At 38.4% G+C, this 21,417-nt stretch overlaps 1 protein-coding gene across 5 annotated transcripts in view; it reads right to left on the reverse strand.

Moving 5' to 3' along the window:
• Window positions 1-4,502: 4,502 nt before the first annotated feature.
• LOC129770781 (protein boule) overlaps window positions 4,503-21,417 on the reverse strand; it is a 111,595-nt gene continuing 94,680 nt past the window's right edge. For 4 of the 5 annotated variants that reach the window (XM_055773846.1, XM_055773849.1, XM_055773848.1 and 1 more), the window contains 5 exons: window positions 19,766-19,931; window positions 12,015-12,074; window positions 11,712-11,882; window positions 11,600-11,633; window positions 4,503-5,870 (listed from right to left, as the gene is read on the reverse strand). In XM_055773846.1, coding sequence (XP_055629821.1) covers window positions 5,854-5,870; window positions 11,600-11,633; window positions 11,712-11,882; window positions 12,015-12,074; window positions 19,766-19,931 — 448 coding nt within the window. In that variant the 3' untranslated portion in view covers window positions 4,503-5,853. The remainder of the gene's footprint in view (window positions 5,871-11,599; window positions 11,634-11,711; window positions 11,883-12,014; window positions 12,075-19,765; window positions 19,932-21,417) is intronic. The other variant, XM_055773850.1, reaches the window with a different exon arrangement.

A 21,417-nucleotide genomic window follows, 5' to 3' on the forward strand; every position in this document is an offset into this window, starting at 1 on the left:
TCTCTTCACCTGACTTTCAATCCTACCATTCTACCTTTTGGGGGGTATATACATATTTTTACAGGGCTTACCTTCCTTCTTTTCGCGTCCATCACAATGATAGGGTTGGAAATAACTTCATTTTGCGGCAATTGGCAACATCGAAAAAAGCCGAAACTTAGCTGAATTTACTACTTCCGGTTGTCTCGCAAGACTCAATACCGGACTTCAAAGGAACACAAGAGCAATAAAAATCTGAAAACTTTTTTTCCCATTCTACCGAATCCAACACATCACACCGTAATTATACGATGCTCGGTGAGAGACGCTACTCTTAAACTACCGCCTACTCTATTCTTACTACCAGTATTTCGAAATTTCATGAAACAATTTCAGCACCCGGAAACAAATGACGCCTTCATGTTATCGCCGACAACGGATTAATCGCGCTAGGCGATGGCTAACTTTGTTGATAACAATAAACAAATCATCTCGCCCCGTGCTGCTTCGACAATTTTTCCACTCAACGGACGAAAACAAAGAGATGCCAACACGATGATCCTGAAGCTGCACCATTAAATTGGCGCCATCCTCTCAGAAATGAAAGTACGCACTGACTGTCAATCATCTTCGCTATCCATTTATCGGGTGCGCTCATGGTAACAGCATCCGTGGTTTGACTCAGTGCAAAACTCCTCTTTTTTTATTACTATTTTTTTTTCAACATTTCATCCATACCATTGCTGTATATAATCCTCCACCTTCGCAGTGACGCGCGACTAGCGGAACGAAAAACCGACGAAAGGATTGGGGAGCTGCTGCAGACGGGTAGGACGCGACAACGTGCAGCTAACTAAAGTAATCAATCATATCCTGATCTACATGGAGATAGCAAAACCTGACACTGCTTCATGGCATTTGGGGATTGCTCTTCTGCTGCCCCCAAACCAAAACTGGCGAGACAGCACCACACCTGGTGCAGTAGCGTCTCTGGAAGTGGTAGCGAAAGAAAGGGCAATATTCTAAGATAGAACACGTTGACCACCACTGTCAGTAGGAATGCCATCGGATGGCTACGGCAGAGGCTGGGGATAGATTATATTTTCATTTGTTTTACCTTAGATCATTTGTGCGGATCCGTCCAGAAAGGCAAACACAAAAAACGGAACGTGGGTTCGGGGCATCATTCATCATAAGACGGACCAGCCCCCGGGGACAGACCGAGGTGACACAAATGTGCTTTTGATGATTTACTTGCTAGTCTATCACCATTGGTCAAAGGGCACCGTTGTAATGGGCGGAGGGTTTAGGAGTCAACGAGTTTATAGAACTAATAATTCCTCCACTTAATTGTTGACATCTAGGGAAGTCCTAGATATATAGTATGCAATAAAACGTTCGACCACTCCGCAATTTACATTTTTTTTATTTTTCTGGTGAAAATCAGGTTATTTTGATGAGTGTTCCTCCATGATTAACAATTTATGTTTATGTATCACATTGCCGTTGAAAATACGGCGTTTATATCTTTTTTTGAGATTTTATGTAATGAATTGTGAGAAAGGGTAAAAATATACGCAAAATAAGTTTATTTACCCTCAAACGGATACACCAAGGTTTTTTTTACGCGGGGGATACGTACCTCGTAAAAAAACGCGTTAATTGGAAAATCCGCGTAAAAAAACCATGTTACCTAATGATCGATATTAAATGGGACTATCCTTACGTAGAGCGGAAGTAAAAAATTGAGTGTTGCTCGCTTCCGAAAACCCGTAGTTTTTTCCTGCAATTTCGTTGGTTGCTGGTAGCTATAGTTCGGTATCCTCACGAATGAGGTCATCTGCTGTTGCTAGGAAATTTTTTTACAGAGTTTTAGTGTGTGGTTTGCAACTTTCTCGAATGTAAACATTGTGTTCAGCTGTCATTTAGTGCTATTGACGTTTTCGTGCTCAAAATTTTAGTTTAGCGTTCAAAATTAGAAGATATTTGTTGCAAAAAGCACAAAAAATCTCAAGCGTCGATCAGCATCCGAAATTTTGATTATTGAACATCACAAAACTGGCAAAAGCTACAGTGATATGGCCGATATTGTCCAGCTTCACAAAGATACGGTCGCTAGGATCGTGCAGATGTACAATCCGCTGGTTTTATCTCACCAGCTAAGCGATCGGACGTCCTTCAAAGACAACTGGCCGAATCGACAGAACTACCGTGAAGAAGGTGGGTGGGGGACTATCAACTCCGAAAACTGCGAAACAGATTGAAAGACTAACTTTCAACTGACATCACAATCCGTAAGAAATCGTCTTCATAAGAAAAGTTTTAAGGGCAGAGTAGCACTTAAGAATCTATGGTTGTCCACAAAAAATATAAAAAAAAGAAAAAGGCGGACCCAGGACCACATTTCATGGACCAGTGATGGCTGGAATAAGGTGATTTGGTTAGGCGAGACGAAGGTAAGGCTATGTGAGCCTTATGGTATCACAAGAAAATAGCGGCGAATCGGTAAAAGTTTGAAAAAGGAGTGTTTGTGGCCTACAGCCAAGCATGGCGGTGGTGAGTTACTTTACCAACACTGATTTTTTTTTAGAGTCATGGTGTGGAGATCTATGGCTACATCCGGCGTTGGAGAATTTAAGTTCATCGATGGAATCATGACCAAGGAGGTTTATTTGGACATTTTTAGGCGAAAACTACCAGCGTCTGCTCAAGAGCTAAAGTTGGGGCGCAGATATACGTTCCATCAAGACGGAGATCCGAAGCATACCCCAAAGCTGGCTTCGCAGAGGTTCAATGAAAAACTTATAAAGGTTTTGGAGTTGCCAGCACAATCTCCCGACCTTAATCCGATCGAGCGTCTCTGTTCAATTTTGAAAATTAAGCTGCAGGAGCAAAAACAAGCATCCAGCAATTGCGGCAGGTAATCTCAACTGAATGGGACAAAAAACGGGAAAAAACTACTAAGGTTGTTGAGTCGATAGTACCTAGTACCCAGAGGGGTGGATATACTTTGTTTTTCTATCTGATATCTGAAGCTGTTCCAGCTATTTCTCGCTTATCCCGGTCAGAGAGCTTCGATTTACGTGGAGCTCTCTCCGTCTTACAGTATCCTTGAGGATTCGTCAAATAATTGAGCACTACTTGATGGGATCGTCCAATCCGACGAGCTTTCATGGTAAAATGCATCTTCATGGTAAAATGCATCGATTTGTCTTCCTTCTCTCTCCGTGAGAACTTTTCCCTTCGGCATTTTCCAGATGTTTTGATCGAAACAACTTAAACAACGGAATATCTAACTGGTCTTACAGAAACTTGACACTTAAAAAAAAAATAAGAACATTCATTTACGCTCAGCGCTTGCACACACACACACATATGAAAATCATGCAATGTATGGTAGTCACCAATACCTACACACTAGAATATAAATTGAAGCATTGTTTGTTTACAATGACACAAAGCAGCAATATCATGCCCTGGTCTTATAGAAGATCGACAGAGTGTACATTTTTAAATTGTTCTGAAAACAGAGATTTTTTTAGTTGTTCCTTTCTTTTCAACCACAGTACAAAATTATTGAACGCAATGATGATGGGGAGTCATATTCGTGTGATATGAATGAACGAAGTTAATGCAGATACCAACTGAATACCTGAATAACTGAATACCAATTCAAAGAGAATTTTCCGAACAGTGCAAAGGTCGAAAAGGTCTGGTTGGGTTGGGAAACTGTGGGCCTGTTTCGGAAGCAAGATCAGCATTGGCTTACGGAATGTATGAACAAACTCATCACAAACAATAAACCGCCCGTTTTGTTTCGAATGAGAAGGTATACCAGTCACGCTTACGACTACACCACCGCCGCAGGCAACTGATTACTCGTGATGGCCTACGGTATAAAATTTTATCTTAAAGTTCTCGTTTGTTTCGCCTTACAGAGTTCCAGGATGAACAATTCTATGTTATGTATACTGAATGTTTCAGAATTTCAGTATTATCATAAATACAACAAATCACAGATTTACCGCAAAAGATTATGTCCAAGATTTAAGATGTTTCAGAAATTTCCGAACTACTCTTTCCTTCAGGTCAAACAATCTGTTTGATATAGTGTCCTTTGCCACCGAGTAAATCTAGGTTCTGCGTCGTACTCAAGGACTACACCAAATCGTAGCAAGCCGTCGAAATGTTGGCAATCTTCTAATTGGCCTTTTCCAAGGCTACAGGCGAATGAACTTAATGGTCTAAGACCTCTGAAAGTTGTAACAAAAAACACTTAATCTGTGTACAAAATCAAATCTCGATAGTCACCCCATAAAAGTGGGAGGGACCTCTTTGGCCCAATTTACTCGTCAAACCATACGGAGGCTGGATTCGTGCTGGCATCTCTTTCACATATTTCTTTTTCTGGTAATTTGGATCAAAAGTCAGCAATATGATAGCTCTTCTAACGTGTGTTTATCTTCGTGTTCGGTTTATCAGTGAAGCATCCGTTATCTCTCCAGTGTGAGATGTGTATCTACTGTTTTGTAGTTTTGTATAAATATTCTATGTATAAGTATATGTTTTTTTTTGTTTTGTTTTTTGTGTCGTAAATATCGGCGTATTCCCCTTACTCAAATATAATTATTTTTTCTATGGATCAGTGTTTGTCAGTGTGTTTACGTTATTTTTTCTTTTTCCTATCTGACCTTCCATTAGCAGCTTGTTTCGCCGACTTGCGCGCTCGTATATTCCTAAATTTTACACTAGTTAATAATAATAGGTTAATATAATCATAATAATGATAATATCCTTCAACAATGTGTTTCACTTTAAAAAGTAAAAAGTTTCAACAGCTCACGTGAGAAGCACATCTTCCCGCGCGATCACATCGGTTCAAATACACTTTTTTTTCTCTCATTCTCACGATCTAAGTTTTTTTTTCATCTAATTCTTACGGAATCTGTCTTTTTTGTCTATTCATTTACCCCGTGCTCCAATCAACATTACTTGACAACTAACCAAAAACAGTCATGCACTTTGCTCTTCTCTCCACCCGGTAAAAGCTGTTTGTGCTCGCCTTCTGTATCTTCTCTTTATCGTGTCGACAATCTTCATCTTCTTAATTGTTAGGTCATTTATTCGCAAATGGATATTTTTAGTGCTGTTTCGCATCGCTCTCGCCCAAAGCGCTTGGGTAATGTTAGAATGACGTATGTTTACATCTTGGAGTGTGCCGAAGAACTACCAAACAGTAGTAAACGAAACTTTACTGCCCCCTTCTGTCGAAATGCTGAATTAATATTTTTCTTGATTGGGCCATCTCATCAAATGGTTCACCACCACATTGATTTTCCTTCGCTCTTACATTGCTTGATTGTTGTGAAGTTTGGTTACTGCAGGTATCTCTACATAATATAAATATCGCTTTCTTTGCGCTGCGCTTTTGCATCCTTGCATCCTGGCTCTCCCGCAGCCAGTGGCAGTCCCGCGACACATCCTTGCATCTTCCTGGTGCGTGCGTTGAGGCGTTCCACCCTAGTTTTCGTCTCGTTCTGCGACCCGTCGTCAGATGCGAAAGTGTAATTTATGAAAAAAACACGGTTCCTCGTCGTCTTCGTTGCATTAATACCACTAAATTTGCTCTACATCCGCGCGCTCGGAGTTTCGCTAATTATACCTTCACGCTGCCCCCGCTTGCGCTTGGCGGTGCTACTTATTGCATTTATTTTTCCTTCCTTCTTGTTTAGTAGATTTATCTTTTATGCTAATGGATTTCTTTTGTCTAATTTATTTATATATATATAGATGTGTGTTTTTTTTGTAGTTGTTGTATAAATATTACTCATGATAATAAATAAGTTTCTGTTTGTCTAGTTTGTTCTCTTTCTTTTAACAAGGGTAGATTCCTGCAAGAGAGAACGATAGTCACGGGGAGAGAGGAAGAGGAAGCGTGGGAGGAGAAAAAGAAAAACAATGTAAATCGAATCCGAATGGCCAACTCTTGTTCCGGCTAGATGTGTGCTTAGGGATGCTGCCAAACCGCCGAGAAGATATTTTCATCGTTTGGGTGACACATGCACGATTGGAGCAATTAGCAAACACGGAAGTATCTTCTCCGCTGGTACGACGCGTCGGCATTATTGCTTGATGGAAAATTTTGCTTGCATTGGTTATTTATGTATTATAACAACGACTGATCTTCTATCTTCAATCCATGCGTTGTGAATAAATCAATAGTGCGAATTCGGAATAAAATGAAGCCTGATGCGATGTTGGAGTCAGGGTTGAAAACAGATTTATATCAGTGTAACGTGTTTATTTCTCTTATCGCTACTGCTGCCATTCATTGGACGTCAAACAAATTTACTACTGTGTTCATCCATATTCATTCTGTTCTATTTGAACTTATTTCAAAGTTCGAGACATGAGACTTCGTTTACATTTCTCCATTGCCATTGAATTGCCAGCAATATTGCGACTGTTTATTTTCAATATCCCGACAAGTGTGTAATTTTCTCATTGAGACAGTGTTTTGTTTATTCTGAACTTTCGAAGTTCCTCCGAAATGGCAACGCAAATCAGTAGTTTTAGTGGAAATGCCAACAAAAGAGCAAAATCTGCACGCACTTTCACAGAAATTGCTAAAGATTATGGGCCCTATTCCAGAAACCGAAACGAGCAATTCGTGTCGTTTCGTCTAATGCTTCTGTCACTGCCGAGACGAGCAACATATCCTATTCCAGTACACGAGTTTCATTGAAATGTTTTATTTGGTAGACTGGAGAGCCTTCTGTCACTCATTCTCGGTATGATCAGTGATGTCAGATGTGAAGACATGTTTTTATATCGAGAAAAACAACAAACATTTTTAAAATTGATCAATCGATACTATCTTTTCTCAGTACCAAAATACTAAAACATGACCAAAAAGAAAAAAAGGTTCATATATCTTTTGGTTGCATTGATATTTTTTCTACCAGCATAAGGTTTCATCACTCAGACGTTTTGTTATTATGGATTTATTGGGGCCAATGTTTGTTCACATAATCAACGATTCATCAAGAAAGGTTTCAAAATCTATATGTGCAATGTTTACGTTTGGGTGTGTTGTTTGGAAGGGGCCCATTTGAAAATATGTAAACTTTTCAATTACTGAACTATATTTGATGATTGCAGTTGAAAACTTACATTACTCATGCAATTCTAGTTTAGCCGTGAAACAATTTCTGCATATGAAAACGGAACGAAAGAATACCGATGTTTAAATAAACAAGGTGAACAATCACATCAAAACAAATTAGACGACGACGACTCGACTGATTCATCGACGAGCGCGACCGAACGGTCGAGTCGGACGAGCTTCTCCTCTGTTTTTAGTCGAGCTCGGCCTCTGCAATATAAAAACAATCGAGACGAGCGCTCGTCCTCCGGAATAGGGCCCACTTACACTTAGACGACAAGGAAGCACTTTGCAAAATCGACCCGACTAGCGAAAGCGTTCTTCGTCAATCGAAGCAAGATGTTGAAAATTTCATCCGCCATCTTCAATCTGATGTTGAGTGCTTCTGTATTTTTTTGCATCACACCATTTCTGCATCTGTACTGGGGTGTATGTTTAAAATTTCGAAAACGAGGGCCTTACGTTTGGGATGCAAGCAGGGTTGCCACATTTAATTCTGTAAAATTTTATGAAAAAATCTGTATCGATCAATGAAGGAAAAAATAAAAGTTTATTTCCATTATGAATTTATTTTTCTCATTGATGGGTTGTTGAAGACGCTAAAATACAACAAAATAAATCATAAAAAGATTTTCTCATAATTCTCTGATTGTATGATGTTTATATAAGGTTTTGTTGAACTTTACCTTAACATTTTTCATCAATTTCATGCTTGAAGTTGATGAAATGAGCCGATACATAGTTCTTCACTTTCGAAATAGAGTCTATAATTGTGGGTTCTAAGCGATTTCCGGACTTTGTTTTGTTGCGAAAATATTCGCTCAACACACGCTGATGAATGTGTCTTACAAATGACCTTAGCAATGGATACAAAAATTTCTCATCACGCCTTTTGACATCCAACAGCTGGGAACAAGCTGTGTCTGAGTTCAATTTCTCAATTCCTGCCTCATAAAATTCCTCTTGAGTAGCCTAAATTTGTTATGCAAGCCTTGTCTATTACCTGCTTCAACGAATTGAAAAAATTGGCGCATCAAATCGTTAAGGTTTGGTAGCTTGCGGGTTTATCAAGGCCGCAGTTTCGATGGCCGGATCGCTGAAATCATATCGCTTTGAAATTTGTTTCGCGAGTTCAATATAGAAGTCACGACAAATTGATTTGAATGTCAGCTTCCTAGCTAAAGGATTGGATCCTTTTTCAACTTCTTCTATATCGAAACCAACGTAGACATCCTTAGGCTTCTTCACAAAGTCTTCAAAACTTTTCATGAGTTACCCAAGTTATATTTATAATTTGATTGAACGTTATTGATGAGCAGTATTGATTAAATTTTTGATTGAATGAAACAATTTATGAACTCAATTGGATTCAATGCACGTCGAACGCATATTGTTTAATCAATAGAAGTTATCGTTAATTATCAAATGGTATGCGTAGAAATTCAGTGAGAAAAAGATATGAAGTCATATCCTCCAATGCAATCTTGAATAATCGAGCCAGAGCGTTGTGTTCGTACCCGATTTCGTAATCCGTGTTAGGAAAACACTTTCCGGAGTGCAAAAAAAACATGCGGGTACAGTAGGACCCCGGCTTGCATGAATCATTTACTTCAATTTCCACTTTTTTTACTATAGAGGCTAGAAACTTGAAAGTTCATTCGCCTCCAGAGTCTGCAAGATTCTCCCTGGTTTTAAGTTTAGAAGACCTCATGAGGGAAACATGACAAAGGCAAGCGAGTACAAAAGTACTCGCAGTTTGCATTTATTTGCAATGCCAATCACCCCACGCTCCATGGATTTGAAGTGTGTTAGGGAACACATTTCAGTGAGAATAAAAGTCCCCCTACTTTCATGCAGAGCTGCAATTTGTCACAGTCACTGCATAAATTTGGGCTACTATGACGACCATTGCAACATTACCACCAAACGACGTGCAATAAAATATAAACCGACAAAACAATTTCCTCACTCTTTGATGCTAGACAGTTTGTCAGAGTGTTTTGACCATCAAAGCATGTTGCAAGTCAGTGCACTATGATCGTCAAGACAAGACCATGTCACCTAATGAAAGTTTACACGTTTACCAGGATGCATTTGTTCACGTTGCTACCTGAATACCATTCTTATATAAAATGCTAAAACTTCGAGGAGAACAAATGATATAAATGAGTCTAAACGGACTTTCAAATGCGTGAATTTTGATATCGGGCAGAAATTTCAACGAAAAGAGAAATTTCGTCATTATTTCAGCGTGTGGAGATTGTTCAAGCTTTGGTCAATTATATATTCAGTTGCGCAATCGCTCACACGTTCTCGCGTGTTCGACATAGTATTTACTTCAGAAAATACAAGAAACAACAACCGGAATTAAAACCGAAGTTTTGCTCGATGAAAATAAAATGCAATCTGCGACAATCATCAATTCATTATGGACAATTTTACCGCCTACTTGATCGGTCAAAGCGTATTGACAAAACTCAGTAACAGGCAAATTGCTGCATCGTACTCTGTCAGTCACAATTTGATCGAGAATTTTGTCAGTAGGAAGTGACTAACGTGCCTCGTCAGTTGTCAGTGACATTGATGAAAAAATGCAGCTCTGCTTTCATGTATTTGCAATGCTGATTTCCTCAATGCTGCTTGGTTTTGAAGTCTGTGTTGGGGAAACCGTAAACCGGGCCAATCAAAACGAGGGAGTTTGGGCGTTTAGATAACGCTTAACATTTTACAGTTATTCAATTATTTATCTAATGAGAAATAACTTGTTATAACATGTTTATAAATCATGCATGTATGCACTGTAATAAATTAAATATTTCAAAATTAATATTCAAAAAATTTATAAATTTTATATTTTAGCTGAAAACCTGTAATTTTAAATTCTGTATCAGAAATTTGGCGAAAAATCTATGAAATACAGAATATTCTGTATATGTGGGAACCCTAGGTGCAAGGATTTGAGCGTTTATACCTCTGAACGAAGTGGTATAAAAAACTTCAGAATGATAAATAGTACACTTGGATTGATCAGCGGTTAATGCAGGGATGGTCGTGAAAACACTATAAATATTATGATCGTCCTGGCCAAGATTAGTTTATATTTTACATTCTCAGAATATGCGCGAAGTAAGCGTAGTGCAGAGCTTACACCGACGGCAAAACAGAAAATAAATATTAAATATGAGCTGCACCGTGTCTAGCACGAGAAAAATATTCACGATGCATACTGAGTGGAGATCTCGTGTCTTGTTCTCGCGAGCACAACAATGAATCATGAATCACAAATCTTCAACTGGAGGTATATTTCAGCGCTGAGAGCTGTGTTCCTCGGTGGAAAACTGAAGGTGAAAATTTGTAGGGCAGTGTTTGCTGTCGATGCCGCCATCCCACCACACTCCTGACTCGGTTCGGATTTCCTGTTACCGTTCTGAGTGTTCTATGTAGTGCTGTTTTTGGGAGCGTTGGAAATGTAATTCTGCTAAGAGGCACTGAAAAACTACTTGAATATTCAGTTCAGTGTTTCAGTGTCGCTCCAGACGGCGAGCAATCAACAGTACATGTTACATGAGTTAGTTTGAAAATCTGCTCAAATTGTCGTTTTATTGCTTCGCGAAACATTCGTGTCGCTGACTTGGTGAAAGCATTCATCGGCCCTTGTCAATGCTACCAAATAAAAACTAAAGATTATTGAATTTCTATGAAGTTCTGTTCTTGTTTCTTGAATATTTTCGTTTCTCAGTTTTAAAAGCATTCGGTTCAAAAAACTAATGAATAACTCTTTCATCGCTGGAATCGCACATTATGATTGATCGAAACACACGCTGGTGATTATTGTCTCTTTTGTCGAATCGCATTTAAAGAATCTCACATAAAATATGCACTCCCGCGGTCAAACCCAGTCAGGCAACATTTTCCATAAAGCATTCATTTGCGGGGCAATCATGCATAGCTGTCGCAGTTACTTCTTCCTTCCCAACCATCTCTGGGGGGTGTTCAACAGTTATCATCCCTGGCTAAAGCTTGTATATACACAGAAAAAAATTATACTAGATACATATACGTAAATTATAATATAATTTGTTTTTTTTTTTGCTTCTTTCTTTTAGCTTTGTTACACTTGTACAATATCGTAGCTATCGCGCGTGAGAGAGAGGAAACCCCAAAATAAATATACAGCTCACTAACCCGCTACACACAGTTCGCGCAGCACTGTCACAAACTAAAGGCAACGCAGTTGCAAAACGACTAATTTCAACAAAAGAGTGAGTTAAATAAATGGCTTGGCTGTTCTTGCTTGCTTTCATTCTTTTTTTTTGTTCGCTAGCGCGGCGAGCTCTTCTGATTCTTAATCTAAATCCTCACACAAGCTTCCTGTCTTCCCGTATTGTAAACTGCTACTACTTCGACACAACGAATGCGTTCTCCCACACATTTCGGCACACCAAATTTACATACCTTGGTAATTCTGAGGCCAAATAGTCGGAACATTCTGCAAGAAAGATAGTGCGTTAGTAGAGAACCTGTGTTCAAAGAAAGTATCATATGATACGGGGAGGGGGACCCTTACCATTGGCACGCTGTAGTACTGATAGAACGGCTGATACGGCATCGTTGGCGGATAGATGGTTGGCACTCCTGGCGGATAGACTGTCGCGAATTGCTCGATTGGGATGTTGTTGATCGTGGGGGTCGGGGGTGTGGCTGCGTAGTACACGGCACCATTCGTTGCACAGATTGTCTAGAAGTACACACACATAGCACACACACGAGACGTGTCAGAAAATGGCTGGCTCCGAAACATCAGTAAAACTTTTCCGTCTTTTCGGATACTAATTACTTCGCAAGGTTTATACAGTAGCTGATGACTTACTTGCTTCTTAATTGCAGGCGCTATGTTTAGCTTACGATCTCGCAGCACGATGCAGTCTCCCTTTTTGGGGGGTGGAAGATGAGTTATAATATTGTGGATGGCAGTCCAAATGCGCGGTGGTGGCGATGGTGGTAGTGATGGGGAATAGAAACAAGAAAACAGATAACGAAATTAAGCATCCAAAGTTTTGCGGAACTCTGTACGTCCATTAACATAATTTGCAGTTATTTCCTGGGGCGTTTATATATATACACATATTGGAGGTGGGGAAAAGTTCACAGCGTTTGTCCGATAGATGGCTTCAATTACAAGATGCACACAATCATCTATGCTTATCGACACTACAACTCTTATTCAAAATAAAAAGTTTGACCCCATTGTGTCCATGTGACATTGCTCATCTACGGCAATGGAGAGCGTAAATCGTGTTCAGTAAGCCGTCATATATCTCTGCGAAGCCAGCATAGTCATCGAGGAAGATGATGATGTTTGTAAGATCGATTGAGAAAGGGAATTTGCTGAACAATTTGTATTTTTTATGTTTTTGACATCTGTCTACAATATCCAATTCAAAATATCAGAAGCTTCTTCACAATGTTTGTTTTTGGTGTTAAAAATTATGTATTTTGTGTCTACGGACCATACTATACCATACTATGACTTCATTTATTTTCCCTATAATCATTCAAATACCGACTTCCGAAAGTTGCATAGAATGTAGATGGAAGCTTATGACGAGCATGCTCACTCGGCAAATCGCAATGTCGCTGACGGCCAAACTCAACAAGTATCAGAACAGTTAAATTTTGACCAATCTACCATTTCCCGACGATTTAAATCCATGGGAAAGAAGCTGGAAGTTGCAACATGGGTTCCACATGATTTGACAGACAGCAAGAAAACCGAAAAAACATTTGTGAAACTTTGCCTGTCAGGTACAAAAGAAAGTCATTTCTGCATCGGATCGTGACCGGGGATGAAAAGTGGATATATTTCAAGAATCAAAATCGCAAAATATCATATGTTGGCCCAGACCAATTGGTCACATCGATCGGAATATCTGAAAAAGCAACACAAAGTGATTTTTTTCTTGATGACAACGCTTCGTCAGTATCAGGATAAATCGAATGCATTCAAAGCTTTTCGGGAACGCGGAACCATTAAAAGTTTTCAAACGTATTAGGACCTTGAAAATCAATTTAAAAACATGATCAATGGGAAAAAAACGTGCTTATTGGCGAAATTTCGTGGGAGGTTTGTCACGAGAAACGTCAATGAAAAAATTATGGAAAGTGGCTCGAAACATGAGAAATCGCTCTTCAACGATTGAAAGCGAAGAATATTCACAACGATGGATTTTTAATTTTGCGCAGAAGGTTTGTCCCGATTCTGCTCCCGTGCATAAAATTGTTCGAGCTATACCACAAGATAGGTGCGATCTTGATTCCGAGTTTTCGATGGTAGAATTCTCTCTAGCTCTCCTTTCTTGTAACAATTCGGCTCCAGGAACGGATAGAATTAACTTCAACTTTTTGAAAAACCTCCCTGATGTGGCGAATTTATTCAGTCGGTTTCTGGAACATAATATTGCGACAGTGACAACTGTCTCACACAGAACTGCAGCCTAAGACAAATTGCAGATGATGGAGTGGTGTCTGTCGTAGGATCAAACGAATCCGACCTGCAAGGACCCTTACAAGATACTTTGAACAATTTTTTAACCTGGGCAATCGGGCTAGGGATTAAGTTCTCCACGGGGAAAACAGAGATGGTCGTCTTTTCTAGGAAGCATAGACTAGCAAAACCAAAACTTCAACTTTTGGGTAAATCGATCACTCATGCCATGTCATTCAAGTATCTCGGGGACTGGTTCGAATCCAAATGTACTTGAGGGGGCTATATTAGGTATCTGAGTAAAAAATGTCCACAAAGAATTAACTTTCTCCGTACAATTACCGGCACCTGTTGGGGAGTCCATCCCGAAGATCTTATAATGTTGTATCGAACAACTATTCTCTCAGTGATGGAGTATGGCAGTTTCTGTTTTCAATCCGCTGCCAAAACACGCTTCATTAAACTCGAGCGCATCGGTATCTTTGTCTCCGTATTACGTTGGGGTGTATGCCCTCAACGCATACCATGAGTCTCGAAGTTTTGGCTGGCGTACTCCAACTAAGAGATCGCTTCAATGTATTATCTCTTCGGTTCCTCATCCGGTGTATGGTTATGAACCCATTAGTGATCGGAAATTCTGAGCATCTGATCGAGCTAAATTTTCACTCTGGATCCATGAGATCATATAATTAATTCATCTCCATGCAGGTTGATCCTCCTTCGTATATTCCCAACCGTGTTTGTTTTCCTGACTACATCAATTCCTCTGCGCATTTTGATCTGTTTATGAAGGAGAAAATCCATGGAATTCCAGATTACCATCGATCGGGGATCGTTCCTACGATCTTCAATGTAAAGTATGGGTGTATCAATTGTGATAATATGTACTTTACTGATGGGTCCTCTATGAATGAGTCCACAGGATTTGAAATGTTCAACGAAATTTTCAGCAACTCCCAGTCTTCAGTATCCTTGCTCAGTGTATATTGCTGAATTGGCAGCAATTCACTGGAGGCTGGACAGCATTGCCTCACGACCTGTTAAGTACTATTACATTGTAACGGATAGTCTTAGCTCTGTCTAAGCGTTTAGTGAGGCCGGAAAAGCACTCGCCGTACTTTCTTGAGAGAATACGAGAAATTTTGAGTCTTTATCCAGACGCTGTTATGTAATTACCTTTGTCTGGGTCCCATCACATTGCTCAATTCCGGGTAATGAGTAGGCTGACTCATTAGCAAAGGTAGGAGCAATTGAAGGCGATATATATTAGCGTCAAATCACCTTCAATGAATTGTGTTCTTTAGTCCGTAAAAATTGTCAACATATCCTTATATCCCTTCCTTTTACTAAGAAAATATGTCACCCTTCTAAACTCGAGTAGACCGCAAGTAATCGGTTTTCTACATTTTTAACATTAGAATTAAGGAAAAATGTTCGTATATACTAGTGACAATACAGTTAGGAGTTTGGCTCCTTTAAATATATGTAAGTGAGTCTGTAAAAATAAACGATTAAAAAAACGCTCCGTCACGCCCAGCAAAACCGGACAGGGAAACTGTTGAGCTTTTCAACTGAGTTCAATTTCTGCAAGCGGCTTATCCACCAGACTTGGTTTTTTTTCCGATTAACGTTTTGTCTCAGATTCCGAATTTTGTTGGACATTCAACAGTGTCTCATTGCCCACTGATTGGGACTGTTTCAAAAAAAAAACTTACCCTCCCCTAAAGAGCTCATACTAGCTCATTCGGGCTTCATTTACTGGTGTCATAAACGTTAAAATTTGAGTTTTTTTTTTGAAAAACGAAAAAACACCAAAACCCGAGGTTTTAAAAAAAAATTGATGCCAAATGTCTTTAAATTGCATTACTCGTCGAGATTTACAGTTATCTCGAAAAAATTTTTCTGTCAATAAAAAAATGTTTTTTGGCCCTTGGTCCTTTTTTACACCTGAAAAATCGATTTTTGATAATTTTTTTTATATAACTGTAAATCTCGACGTGTCATGCAATTTTAAGACATTTGGCGCCATTTTTTTTAAACCCTAATTTCCGGTGATTTTCTCGAAAAGAGAATGTTAGATGCAAATTACATTTCACTACTTTTTAATAAAGTTGTTGAGAAATCGATTAATTATTTCGGTAAAATTACATTTTGTAGTAAAATAACAGTGATAGTGGGTCACTATCCGTTATCCGACCGGATAGCAAATATTGGCCGTATACCGGATATCCGTTTCATCTCTAGTTTTCATACAGTCAGATAAAAAGTGCTTGTGTATTACAAATTACAATTACATGTACAAATTGTTGTTATTTTTATACCTTGTCATGGATTGGTGGTGGATTAAAATGAATACCATCGGTCGCGTATAATTTATGAGACATGTAGAATAATGGTAATGGTAGAACAAATATATACCCGCTTGTGACCGAGTGTATGTGAGCTGCGAAAACACCTGTCTAACGTCTAATGTGTATCTTCCACTATTTGTTATTCAAAAATCGATTAGTTGAACGCTTAGAAAGATACTGAGCAATGTTTGGGTTTTACACAGTACTGGAAAGGTCCTTGGATTCCAGTGGAAGTGAATATCGGTAGACATTTCGTAAGTTTTCTTCCATTTTTACTATTTTGAATGATATTTCAAGTGTAAATTATTAAAAAATCATCCAAACCACTTCAATCTACCTGTGACAACGCATAAAACACACGTTAGATCTAATAATACACAAACACTTTCCATCAGACGGTATGAAAACCGACATGGTGGATCATTTCATCGAGCCATTTTGGAAGCAAAACCGCTGTATGGGACATCAGAATTCTGCTCCCGTGGCCGAGAGTTTAGCGTCAACCATCTTACCGGGGTTAGGATTAGATTTCCCATCTTGAAAGGGGGGGAGGGTTTTTGTACCGTCAAAATATTACTAGTGCTAATTACACATATAATATTTCAACGTGGAGGCGGGAAAAGTTCCTCTGTGAATGTTAGTGCCATCCAAGAAGACATCACCATTAAGGACCGTTGGCTGTTCGCTGGAGTGAGGGTATAATGAAAATAATCGCAAATAAAATTGGATTTATACTAAATAAAACGAAAGCCAAAGTTTAATTTCTCTTCTGATTTCCTTCGGCGCTTCCGTGCACTCTGCACGGAGTTTACTTCGTGCATATTCTGAAACGCATTCTGAATCAACAAGTTTACCAGTCCGTTCATAACGGTAGCACAACAGAAAATCACGGTTTGCCGCAGCAAAAGCAGTATTTGTTGGGCTACTTCTTATTCTAGCTATGATTGGGTGCTCGTTCAGGTCGGCACAGTTTAAAGAGCACAGGTTGGACCAAATCAGAACGTGGGAGTTTTGTTCCGGTAAAGCAAAAGCTCTTTGAGTGTTTTTTTGCCTCCAGATTTTACTTCCCGTAACTTGTACTTTCAAACTTCTCCAACCCTCACCGTTTTTAGAAGAGTAATTATTTTAGAATGAACGATTTTTTTGCCATATCCGAAGCACAGAGCATGTAACGCTTACAACTCAGACACAGGAGCCCCAGTGTTTGAGATTACCAAATATAAAAATAATAAATGAATATGGGAAATGAAATGGACTGATATTTGGACAGCCAAATACGCATCAAACAGAAAAATGACAACCCATTTACGAATATAAATATGGTATATATTTGGAACCAAGTATCACAGTAATTGATTTCAACAGACAATTGAATGTATAAAGACGCTTCGAACTTTTCCCCACATCCAATAATTAGAGGTCGCTTTGGTTGTGTTCAGGATGTTGACACAGTGATATGATCAATAGTTCGAATATGTTCAAATGTTGTTTGTATATCAACCCGGGAACAAAATATAACCATATGTTTTACAGAGTGTGTCGTCAATTGAGTTTCGGGACAGGTAGTGAAAATGACATTTGAAACAAGTTATTTTACCATTTGTTGATTTGATTAGTCAAAATAGTTTCCTACAGCTTCAATGAACATTTCATATCGATTTAACAATGAACCGAATTAGTGCTCTAGTGGAGAGTTCTGGTCGAGAAATGGTGTTCAACGCATCGGTTGAAACTGTTCGAATAGCCTTAATTAGTCGTCAAAAATGTCCCTTTTAGTTTTTCCTTAATTATTGGAAAAAGTTGCAGGATGTAAATCAGCTGAATCAGCTTTGAGCTAAAAAGTAACGTTCAAGTGATTCAGCGCATTATCATCGAGTGTATTCCTCGGCAAAAATGTCCCTTTTAGTTTTTCCTTAATTATTGGAAAAAGTTTCAGGATGTCAAACCAGCTGAATCAGCTTTGAGCTAAAAAGTAACGTTCAAGTGATTCAGTGATTCAGCGCATTATCATCGAGTGTATTCCTACCTTCCAAAAAAATTTTTTTTAATTATTGGAAAACTCTTGTCTTAGACAATCATTTCCGTACACGTTTTTAATCATAACCTACAATGTTTTTGATACAATTTTACCAAATTTCGCGTTGAATTTTAATACTTTCTCTTTCTTCTATGTTAATATTTCAACAATAAAGCAAAAATTTTGTTCCGAGAAACAGCCATATGTTTGTTATTTGCCAAAAGGAAACTTGAAAGATTATAAGGGAAGTGGAGGCATAATGGTCACCCTAAGGAATATGTCCATTTCCAGCGTCCACATACCGCTATAATTCCCGTTTTTCTAAGAATATTATAGTTCAACTCATTTTATTCAAGATAGCATACGGCTTTTACTATAAAAATTCAAAATAATACATTTTTCATCATTAGAAAAAAAGGTGAAAAATGAAACTTTTTTTTTTGCTTGGAGGTAAAGTGGTCACCTAGTGGGGGCAAAATGGTCACTCGCACATATCAAGCTAAATGGGATAGATTTAAGCGTTTTTTCGTCCTAATTTGTTCAAATCATATTCGATATAGTAGGTACATGTATGAAATAAGCTTGATCTATTCACCTAGAGTCTCAATTCAAATTTTCTCATGCATACAAAAACGTTGTAAGAAACACATAACGTTCTGCATAATGAGTCTTGATTTAGTTGGAGTGGCATATTTTTCCAGGGTCAAAGCCACAAAAGGAACCTTTTCAAGAGCAGAATGTGATGAGGTATATTAGCTTTAGTAAACAGAACATTTTTGTAAGTCGTTATGCACCTATGACCACTTTGCCCCCAAACATCTAAGTAATTTCTATTAGTAATTAATCGCTGAGATTAAACAATATATATGTTCAGCTCTCCTAGAATATGTGAACAGTCGTCCAAACTGATGATTTCTCCAACATATCAGATCAAATAATCTAAATTTCACGAGAAATTCCTTAGATACCATGCGCACAGAACTACGGCCGAATGACTATCGAGAGAGCAATTTCTGTTTTTATTTTTATTTCGACATGAGACAGCCCTACTGAAGTACAGGGTGTCTCAAAATTCATTAAATTCTTCAAACATAAGGTGCCTATCAATACGGTTTCAATAGTCAATAGTCATACTACTAAACAAGCAGGTGACCACTTTGCCCCCCATGACCAATTTGCCTCCACTACCCTTAATCTTACCCGAATAAAATCTCAATGACTAATGTATCAACACTGTAGCAACCCTAGTCAGTGAGCGATAATCCAGGATCTTGGATTCTTAATCCAGGATCTTGGAGAAGTAGTGTCAAAAATTTCAGCTTTTGTCACAAAATACACCACAAAATGTATGTGGGAACTCGGCAAATTCTTCAAATCGGTACTTTTTCAGAGTTTGCTTTCAATTGCTGACAGCAAATCTGACATCAATCCTATTTTGTTACATCCTGAACACTACCCACAGCTTGAGCAACACATATAAACCTACTCATACGCACATTCAAAAGAAAAGTAACAGTAAAATACAAGAAGGAAATAATAACCATACACACAGAGAAAGTGCTATCAAGGGATAGACAGAGAGAGCGGAGGAAAAAGCTTAGATCTACTACTGCAACTCTACAGCTGGAACGTTTCAACTGCTGCATCATACTTATCGGGATGGTCAGTGATTTTTTTTGGTTTTTCTTTCGGGCGGTGGGTTTTTGGCTTAATACATATATACACAGTATATAATTAATTGAATGTGAACTTGCGATTTCGGGCCGTACCTTCATACTTACATCGCTCTGCAGTCTTTGAGCTTCGTGCTCGGTCTCGAACGTCACGAATCCATAGCCTTTGCTGACGCCCGCCCGGTCGACGATGATCTTCGTTGATTTGACGTTGCCGTACGAGGAGAACAACCGGCACAGTTCTGCTTCCGTCGTGTCGCCGCTGAAAGATATGGGACGATAGAATCAATATCGACAAGAATATGAAAGAATCTAATTTGTAAATTGAAATACAGTAAAACCTCAATTATCCGCGTGTAGATGATCTGCGGTGCGGATTATCCGCGAAAACGAGTTCCGTAATAAATATATAGGCCTAACCGAAAATTTTCAGTGAGTGGTAGACTCTTGCTCTTTTGTTTTGGTTTAGTCATGGTTTTCACAATATCTGAACATTGATGTTCACGATCTTACATATGGATATTTTAATGATTTCTGCATTGATAAAACATAACCTATTTAGTTTTTTTTAGTTGCACCTCATTTTTAGTTCCTGATAGAGTAATCCGCGTTGATCTTTCCACTTGATTCCATCGATAAACGAGGTACTGTATTATAATCGTTATAATCGTTTTTTTGAAAGCTGAGATTTTTTTACATAACATATCCCAAAATTATATTATTTTTCGTTTTAGAGTTATGATTTCTCAAAGCTAACATGTTTGCAGTCCTTTAATATTTGCATTTGCTACGTCGATCATCTGAAACGGTTCAGTGGTTCAAAACTAATAAATTTATGATAAAAGTCATTCTTGATTGATTTGATTTTTCGAACAGCCCTAAAATAGAAATGGGAACCCTAACGAAAAAAATAAATAAATAAGGGTCTCATATTTTGCGATAAGGAGCAAAACTATCTCTTCTCACGAAAATCCGAGAATCACTATATATAAATCACTGAACTTGATTTTGTTTATTACCGAAATAAAATCTATAATCAAATGCTTCGAAATTATTGTCTAGTACAAGTGCAGGGTGGCTGCGAAAATGGTCATGTCAAAATTCAAAAACCGACCTTGTACATTTTGTTTATTGGTCCAAAAAAATTACCTTTGCAAAGTTTTAGCTCAATCGGACATGATTTAGGTGTGCCTCAAAGCGCTCAAACTTTTGATTTTATGATCCTCGAAAATCTTCCAAGAGGGGGAGTAAAGGAAATTTGGAAAATCGAATTTTTTTTTCGATGCCAAATTACTTAAAAATGCATGAAACATCGAGATCTGGTGTCATCTCGAAAAAATAATTATCGAATTTAAAGAACCGACCATGTACATTTTGTTTTTTGGCCCAAAAAAATTACCTGTGCAAAATTTCAGCTCAATCGGACATGATTTAGGGGTGCCTCAAAGTTTTGATTTTTTTTATCCTCGAAAATCTTCCAAGGGGGGAGAGTAAAGGAAATTTAGAAAATCCAAATTTTTTTTTCGATGCCAATTGACTTAAAAAAATGTCAAGATTTGGTGTTATCTCTAAAAAAAATTTTGGCCGAAAATCACCTTATTGGGACTTGAGTGGCCAAAAAATCAAAACTATGAGTGCTAAATCAACTGATGAAGCTCTCTATTCCGAAACGCTAAAAATCCATAGGCCGCTGTTTTTGTGAGATCAAATTAATATGCATTATTAGAAACAACTTTAAAACGATCTAT

This window comes from Toxorhynchites rutilus, chromosome 2 (assembly GCF_029784135.1).
Source record: "Toxorhynchites rutilus septentrionalis strain SRP chromosome 2, ASM2978413v1, whole genome shotgun sequence".
NCBI classification, from domain to species: Eukaryota; Metazoa; Arthropoda; class Insecta; order Diptera; family Culicidae; genus Toxorhynchites; species Toxorhynchites rutilus.